The following is an 8,249-nucleotide window of genomic DNA, read 5'->3' on the forward strand; positions in this document are numbered from 1 at the left end:
TCACTTGATAAAAAGGCCATGGTCTAGGCTTACATTTCAGGCTTCTAAGCAAAGGGGGATCAATTGGGTGGGGCTATAGACAAAAGATGATGAACTAGAAATTTCCCCCACCTATGTATAATACTTGATAGTGTGGTTAAAGGGGAAAGGCAGGTAGGTGTGAATAATTTTAAAGTGCACCGTAGTGTTGTGCGGCTTTCTCCCCCTTCCCCACTTCTCTATTCAGCTTCAAACAGCAGCCTCATTATATCTAGGTGCCCCTTCCCATCATACTCTCACTGGAGCCCTTGGTACACCACACACAGAGCCCTCTCCCCAGTCTTCACATTCCCAGCAAATTAACTGAAGAGGGAACTGCAAAGGAACTTTGTGAGCAGTTCCATTTGGAAACTCAGGCCCTTGCTGGAATCTCTGAGGACTTGTTCTTAAACAGACATTGGGTTTCAAAAAATGTAATAGCAAGCTTTAGATACTCCATTTCCCTTCATTATTATTTCTTTTTAAATTACAAAGAGGTCCCAAAGGCTCGTTTTTCTGCCTTCCCCTATTCTTCTCTTATTAGGATCTGTTCTAGCCACATTTTCTTATCTTCCTCTCTGCCTTACATCCTGAAAGTTTCACTACCTTTCTTCCCACCCAATCCCCGGGCCTGGAATGCTCAGGTCTGGGCTCCTGTGGGCCTGGAGCAGCTACCCGACATGAGTTCAATGCCATTCTCCACCTTTACCAGATCTCAGCTTTGCAGGAGAGAGCAGTAGCAGACCTGGGCTATTAACACACCACAGTTAATTCTCCGCGGGAACTTTTACTAGGTGGGACCGTGTGGAAGGAGAAAACATCTGTAAACAGTGGGCGCTCTTGAGGGTGGGGAAGGAGTTCTGACATAGAGGTCAGAACACATATAAAATGTGGCAGAATTTGTGAAAGAGTTCAGACTTAAATTTTGGCAAAATAAGGAGAAGAGAAAGAGAAGGGGGAAACTGGAGACAGTCTAGGATGCTCCCCAAATGCAGCTTCTTTTCTGGCCACCACAGAGCAGATGGGAGTCGAACGTGCTCCCCTTTGAGAAAGATTAGAGTGAAAAGGGGCACTTCTGTCACTTTCTGGAGGCGGGACACAGAGAGGTGAAAATATACAAGACAATGGCCTCTAGCGCTGGAGGGCTCCCCTGGCGGGCTCCCCACCCTTTGCCCCCGTCTCTCTCGAAACCCTCCTTACCTTTGTTGCTTGGATTTGATCTGACACACTGGAAGTTCCTGGACTAGGTTCTTTGAGAGGAAAAAGACCACGAGAATCAACCGGTCGCCTGCATCTACTCCGAAGCCAAGAAGCATTACAATAAAATTTACAGCGCCTTTAACAACTCGCAAGTAAAGCATTAAAATTCCCTTTAATTGAGAAAACATTGATTTTTAAGTCTAGGAAAGGCGAAATCGTAATTTAGCTGCAAACTTTCAGGCGAGAATATAGAGTATTATGTCGCCGTATTATGGATCCACCCTTTATACCCACGCAACATCCCATCTTTAATTGCGCTACTTTATGAAGTGATAAAGACAAAAGATAACCCGACTTAGGCAAATGCTTAAAAAAAAAAAAAAAGAGGTCCTAGAGTAATTTCCTTTTCCAGTTATTTATAAAAGGATTGTCTTTTTTTTAAGCAGAAAAAAAAATGCCCAAAGGGGAGGAAAGAAAGAAAAAGAACGGAAAACCACAGACCAGTCTAAAAGCAACTCACATTAGCAAATCCGTTGATATTCTTTAGCAAAGAAGGAATGAAGCAAACGCATTTTGAGAAAATGCATTCACGGGCAAAATTGCATCCTCCTTTAAACGAAACAAACCTGGGTCTATTTTCTTACTTTACTCCCAGTCCTTTTGGGGGGCGGAGGGGTGCCGAACCTATTGGTGGATAGGAAAGGGAAAGAAAATCAGGCTTTCTATGTTATTTCTGTATCGGTTTTTGGTATTATAGAGGAGTAAAGAAGTTTTTGTGTGGTGGTTTTTCATTGATCAGTCACTCTGAGCTAATGTAATTATCCTCATCAATAGGAGGCTGCAGAGAGAATCATTATGTGGGTGACATTGATAAATGATCGCCCAGGAACGGCCCTCTCGCGGGCAACCCCCACATCTGACCCTCCCACACACACAATGTAGTCATAGAAACACCTAGAGAGCCTCCAGCACCGCCGCGAAGGGGCAAGAGAGGGAAGAAAAAGCCTCGGGCGGCCGAGGTGGGGGTGGGGGCGACCGGGGGCGGCCAGTCCCAGATCCAAACCAGCTCCGACGACACAAAACAACCAACGGCGGGGAGAGGAGGGCGTTGCGGGTGGGAGAATCCCCCTTCCCAGCAGCAAACCCTCCCACACTCGCTCACAACAAAGTGAAAACCCGCCCTCCAGACGGACCCATTCCTCCACACCTTTTCCCATGTGCGACCTCACTACCAACAACATCTGATGTTTGCCGAGACACGCATTCAAATAGGTTTCTCCCAAGGAGTTAAATAATTAGGTTACAAAACCTGTAGGCATCTCATTCTCACACGGGGTCCCCCGTTCGAAAAACCCCAACCCAACCACAAAGCAAACCCATCTGAACAAAGGCAGCAGCTGGGTGACCCCCCCCCCCAACCAACCCCCAGTTATTTCCTGGGCGACCCCTTCCTTTCTCTACACCTCCTAACTCGGTGCCTCTGATGATGAGATAATGGATTTTGCGATTGTTCCTGTCGGGGGGGAAGAAAAAAATCCCCCACCGAACCCCATGTTTTCATCTTTTGACTGTTTTATTTAAGCCAATGGGAAAGTATTGAGAGCAGTAATTGATTCATAATGATCTATAAATCGATGTCGGAAAGCGGGGGTGGGGGTTGGGAGTGGAGGTGTATGAAGAGTAAGGGGGGGGGGATGCTGTTTATTTATTTTATTTCTAAAGCTTCAAGTAAAGTAGCTTTGACACTGTTGGGGCTGGAGGGGAGGAGCTGTTGGCTCTGCTGGATCATCCATCATCGCTGTCACCCAGAGTCTGCCCCGAGGAGCCGTAGACGCAATCTCCCTTCTGTCTCTACACCGAAACTATTAATATTAAAACCTCCCTTCAAACACTGCCCCGACGGTCTCCATTCTCATCACAGTCTGACCGGCCTCCCCCGTCAGACCTGCGCGCCCCCCTCCCCGCCTCGCCCCTCCCCGCGCGCACCGCAGCCTCCTCCCGGCCCCTGCCCCCGCGGAGGGAGCCCGACGCCCGCGCTCGCGCCGCTCCGAGTGGCTCGCTGGCTTGCGACTGCGAGGTGCCCCCCACCAGCACCCCGGTCGATCGGAAGCACGCAGGTCCGCCTCGACCACCACGCAAAGGGAAGGCCAGGTGAGGGCGGGGGCGGCCGACGCCGAGGGGGAGCGCCTGCACACGCCCGCCGCCCTCGCCCCTGCCCGGCCTCCTCCCGGGCTCTCCGGACGCACGCACGTCTGCACGAACCCTGCTCCGTAGGCGGCGGCCGAGGTGGTGGTGGCGAAGCGCGCCGCCCCCTCCCCCCCCCCCCCCCCCCCTGCCCCGGGCACATCCCGACACCGGCCTTTCGGACACAGAGGCAACTTGCAGCAGAGGTCCACGCTCCTTATCGAATTGCTGGCCTGCAAGACTAATGGGGAACTTGTGGGGATCCCAGTCCAGACCCTTTGAAGGAAGCTCCCTCCTTTGACAGCTGTTAGAGATATTAGCCACATTTCCCTTCCCAAACCTGCTCCGGGTTAACCGGCCCACGGGGGCGGGAGGGGGCGAGGAGGCCGGCAGGATCCTGACTGACTCTGCTCGGGCCGCTCTAACTAGAGTGGGGGGCTCGGACCTGGGAAGTGCCGACCTGGGCGGAGGGAGGGAGAAGGGCTGGGTGGGAGACACAGACTTTCCTGGTCTTTGCTTTTTTCCGTTTAAATGTGGCTTCTTGCTCAATTCCCAACCCTTAACAGATGGCGACTGCATTCTCTCAGAATTTCTTAAAGAAAGGGAAACCTTTGGAATTTATTTCTGCTTTTGCTTTTCCATATAAATAAAAAGTGTTTTTATGTTACTCTTGTTTTGGAGAACATAAGCAATTTTATTCAGACTACAGTATTTCCTTTAACACTATATGGTTGTCAAAACACCATTCCCAGTTTCTTTGCTTTTGACAGCTGAGTCTTTCTTAAATATACCCAAATCGGAACTCTTTATACTAAATAGTAAACCCGAGATAGGAGCAAATGCCTTCTGAGGTGGTTTAAAAAAAGCATGATAAAAATTGGACAACTCTACTACCTCTTGGTCTCAGCATATGGGGGGGGGGGGCGGGCAAGAAAATGCAAACAAATATTATTACAATTACTATTCATCCCCCAAATATTTAAGAAGGTTAACATGATAGGATGTGGGTTTGTTGAAGCTAAGCCTGAGAGGGTTTTATTCATTAAAACCAAGTGTACAGAGCTCTGGGATCTAAACTTTGATGAAATAGCTTAATAATTTCATTAAACACTTCCTAAATACGAGCCAATTACCAAGTAAACTCTGCAGCGCACCGTCTACTGGGAGGAAAGGAAGAAAAACTTTTTCAAACATACCCCCCCCCAGCAGATGTGAGTTAATTTGTAAATGGAGAACTTCACCTAAAAGCATTTGAAGTAAAAATACACAAATATTTGAATTTTGCAAAAAGACTCCATGTGCGCCAGGATAACAAAAATGAGAGGGAAGCTCTTTTCCAAGTAGCATAGAATTTCTCCGTTAACCGTCAGTTTGTGTCAGAAGTGTTGTTTCTACGTTGAAACAGCAGCATATCAATTAACACATATCTGATAAATGTGTTAATAAAAATTCTCCCTAGCCAAAAATCATACAAAACAATAGAACTTTATCTCCTTGTTTCTTTATAGACAACTTCTATTGATGTTTTCTGCACTGGGAAAGTGGAATCACTCCAAGTGAGACACAAACTTGGATTTCGGAGCTACTGAACTATTTCCCTATCAAGCTGACATCACGGAATTAGTTGTATGATATAATCCCTTCCACACATGGGATTAAAAATTCAGGTGTTACAAAATTCCAGGGTAGGATATTTAGCTTTAAAATTGAGGGGGCATGCAAATACCTCACACTTTTTTTTTTTCCACTTTGCACACTTTACCAGGCATTGTTTGTGCAGTACCAGCAAAGCCAGTAACAGATTTCTAGGAATGTTGGGTGAAACTTGGAAAATGGCATCATATTGCCTGTTGTGCTGTTGTTTTAGAAAAAAAATTTATGTTTAGTCACCAACTCATCACACTAGCGTGACTGCACATGGGGGTGTCTGAAATAAAAAGACATAATATAACTTATATTAAATATTAATGATTAATCTTTGCAACTCAGGATTTCAAACTCCATAGAAGTTGTTTACTCATCTATGAACATCTATATGTAAATTTTAATTTACATATTCAGCAGTATTTTAGTAAGACAGAGAAAAAACACAGGCAGATGAATTATCTTTGAGCACAGACGTTAGTTATTTCTTATGATGTAAAATTAACCCTGAAAAAGCCCTTTATTCTGGCCGAGGACGAACATGAGAAGCTTTATCTGAGAGTCTTTTTTTTTTTTTTTACATCATCTAAAGAGGTTAGACATATCGAAGGTAATCTTTCAACCTGGCTCATAACACACACACACACACACACACACACAATTTCATACCTTTAGAAGTTTTCTGCCGGTATGATTTATAGGCCAAATACACACTACGTGCTACAGACAGTTACCTTAAAAATTGTTGGTTAAGTTTCAAATACAGTCAACTTCTGGGGGCAAAACCATCACCTGCTTTTAACGCGACATAGAGTAGGCGTTGTGCAACCTTGCCTTAGAGCTATTAAAAACGCAAAAGCCTAACAAAAAATCAAAAATGAAATATTTATTACCGCATTTTGTGACTTAACACCTTTTTTTTTAACATAACGTCACAGTCCTCATACAAGTATTTTAATGTAAATTTGACAAAGCTTAAAGGTAACAGCATTTTCTTCTAGTGAGGAACACGTGCTGAGAAAAGAATTCATGGACATACAATACCAATTCCACAGCAGATCTGATACTAGCAAAAACATTCTTTTTTTTTTTTCAATTGAGGTAAACACATAGAATATCTAACATGAAACAATTAATAGACCGAACTCTGTACGAAGTTTGTTACAGTATTCTCTTGCTCCTTTTTATCCCCCAAGCTTTGAGTTTCTGATAAAGTCCTAGTGGTGGTGCTCTGACCATTAATAACTTTCTTGTGTTGAGGAAAAGCTGCCCAACGTGAGATTGTTTTGTCCACAGCCAAGGCTCAGAACTCCTGGAAGAAGCTCCCGCTCAGTCTTTAAATCTTCATTGGCAAGCTCTTTGAAAAAGAGTCCCCCAAAATAAGAAGAGTTGGCTTATGAAGCACAAACTATAAAGATCTCTTGGAAACTAAAGGACACGTTTATGGAGGAACAAAGGCCGGGCATGAAAACACATTCTTGAAGCTGGAGTCCAAGGGATGAGGTTCAGCCAGACGTTCACCATGGTCTCCAGCGTGGTTCTTCTCTCATTGGCCCAACAGGTTTAAAATATACCACAGTCTGTCCTGGATAGTGAATTCACTGATGAACCAAAACAGTCATTCTTTTGGGAACAACACACATAGTGTGGAAAACAAGGATATATTTTTTTTTTCTCTTCTAAAACTATTTGAGGCAACATAACGGAGTGATCAACAGAAATGTACAAGTTTAACTTAGTTCCTATGTTTATACTACAGTAGTAATAACTCTCGGAGTCTTTTTCCAGAGGATCTTTACATGGACAGAACTGTCTCAGTGAGCCCATGATTTCACATTTGTGTTCTTGTCTCGTTGGTCCTCTGTCGCTTGATGAAAAATGACAAAAGTAAAAAATAATCACAGCTGTCTGGAATTTCATATTAAGTGTCAACATCTGGTCAAAGTTCAGAAAGTCTTAAAATAGTTTTTGCGTGTGTTTCCTTTTCCCTTGAGTTCCCTTATACTATTGGGCATGAATGTCCATAACCTGTCCGCCAACATTGGGATCTACAGAATTTAACATTGTGGGACTCTGTGCTGACATTGTCATTCCAGGGTGGGGAGGGGGTCCTCCGTGCATCATCATGGCTGGGTGGTGGGGATGGCTTGGCAAATAGGAATGCATTGGGGGTCCATGTCTTAATTGAGTAGGGTGTGGGGTCATCTGGGGAGGAGTGTAACTTGGCTGTGCCATACTCATTCCCATAGGACCACCCTGAGAAACGTAGTCCCCTGGCATGCTCTGCAAACCTGAAAAGAGAGAGGGAAAAAGAAAGCAGGTCAAATTCCTAAACATTTTTATACTTTACCCATCAAAGATGAAAAGAAAAAAAAAAAACAGACACTGCAAATCTTATATCTAAATTTAGCTGCAGATTCTTGCCAATGTTTGCAGACATTCAAATTGTAGTTTGCATTTAATTTCATCGCACAGCAGTATAATGCAACACAACAGAACTAAATATTTAATGCAACTAAATGTCATAAAGTGGAACTGTTTTTCAAAATGGTATTCAGTACATTTCTTTGATAAATGCAATAAGAATATAAATTCTAAGTCAAGTTTTATCAGTTAACTGTTGGTATATCATTTATTTTCCTTTGTTGCGTTGATAGATATGGACAAAAACTGTAGGTATTAAAATAAAATTGACATCTTACCATAGCTCTATTTCCTCATGAAAAATTTATTATACAAAACATTATGGCATATTCATTTTGAAGGGATGAGCTTTTATGTATATTTAAAATGAAGCCCCTTTTTTGAATTAGAGGCATTCTTAGAGCACTACACCCAAGAGATTGTAAAGGTCAAAGGTAAGAAGTCAGTATAAGGTCATATGACATGCCCAGTAGTTTATGTCGGCAAACTCCAAAGTATAATGCCTTGATAGCAGGAATAAAAGAGAACACATCCAGAAATTCTTAATCAACATACACAAGATTTGAAGTTGTGAGTCAAAATGTTGGGAAGTCAAGCAGTTGACAGATTCTGATTTCTCTTACAAGTTACCTGTTCATGGAATTAAGGGTTTCTTACATTTATTGTTGCCCATCCGCAGAGCTAAAAGGACAGCTTTATTCACCTCTATTTAACCTCCAGTACATACAGTTGAAAAGCTGAACAGATGTTTTTGACACTGTAAGCTGGTAATCTAAAGG

At 43.6% G+C, this 8,249-nt stretch overlaps 1 protein-coding gene across 8 annotated transcripts in view; it reads right to left on the reverse strand.

Moving 5' to 3' along the window:
• Nucleotides 1-5,917: 5,917 nt before the first annotated feature.
• MEIS2 (Meis homeobox 2) overlaps nucleotides 5,918-8,249 on the reverse strand; it is a 210,221-nt gene continuing 207,889 nt past the window's right edge. For 4 of the 8 annotated variants that reach the window (XM_040492236.1, XM_040492238.1, XM_040492237.1 and 1 more), the window contains one exon: nucleotides 5,918-7,337. In XM_040492236.1, coding sequence (XP_040348170.1) covers nucleotides 7,051-7,337 — 287 coding nt within the window. In that variant the 3' untranslated portion in view covers nucleotides 5,918-7,050. The remainder of the gene's footprint in view (nucleotides 7,338-8,249) is intronic. The other 4 variants (XM_040492241.1, XM_040492239.1, XM_040492242.1 and 1 more) reach the window with 1 other exon arrangement.

Source organism: Herpailurus yagouaroundi, unplaced genomic scaffold, assembly GCF_014898765.1.
Source record: "Herpailurus yagouaroundi ecotype Mexico unplaced genomic scaffold, PumYag 184, whole genome shotgun sequence".
In the NCBI taxonomy this organism is placed as follows: domain Eukaryota; kingdom Metazoa; phylum Chordata; class Mammalia; order Carnivora; family Felidae; genus Herpailurus; species Herpailurus yagouaroundi.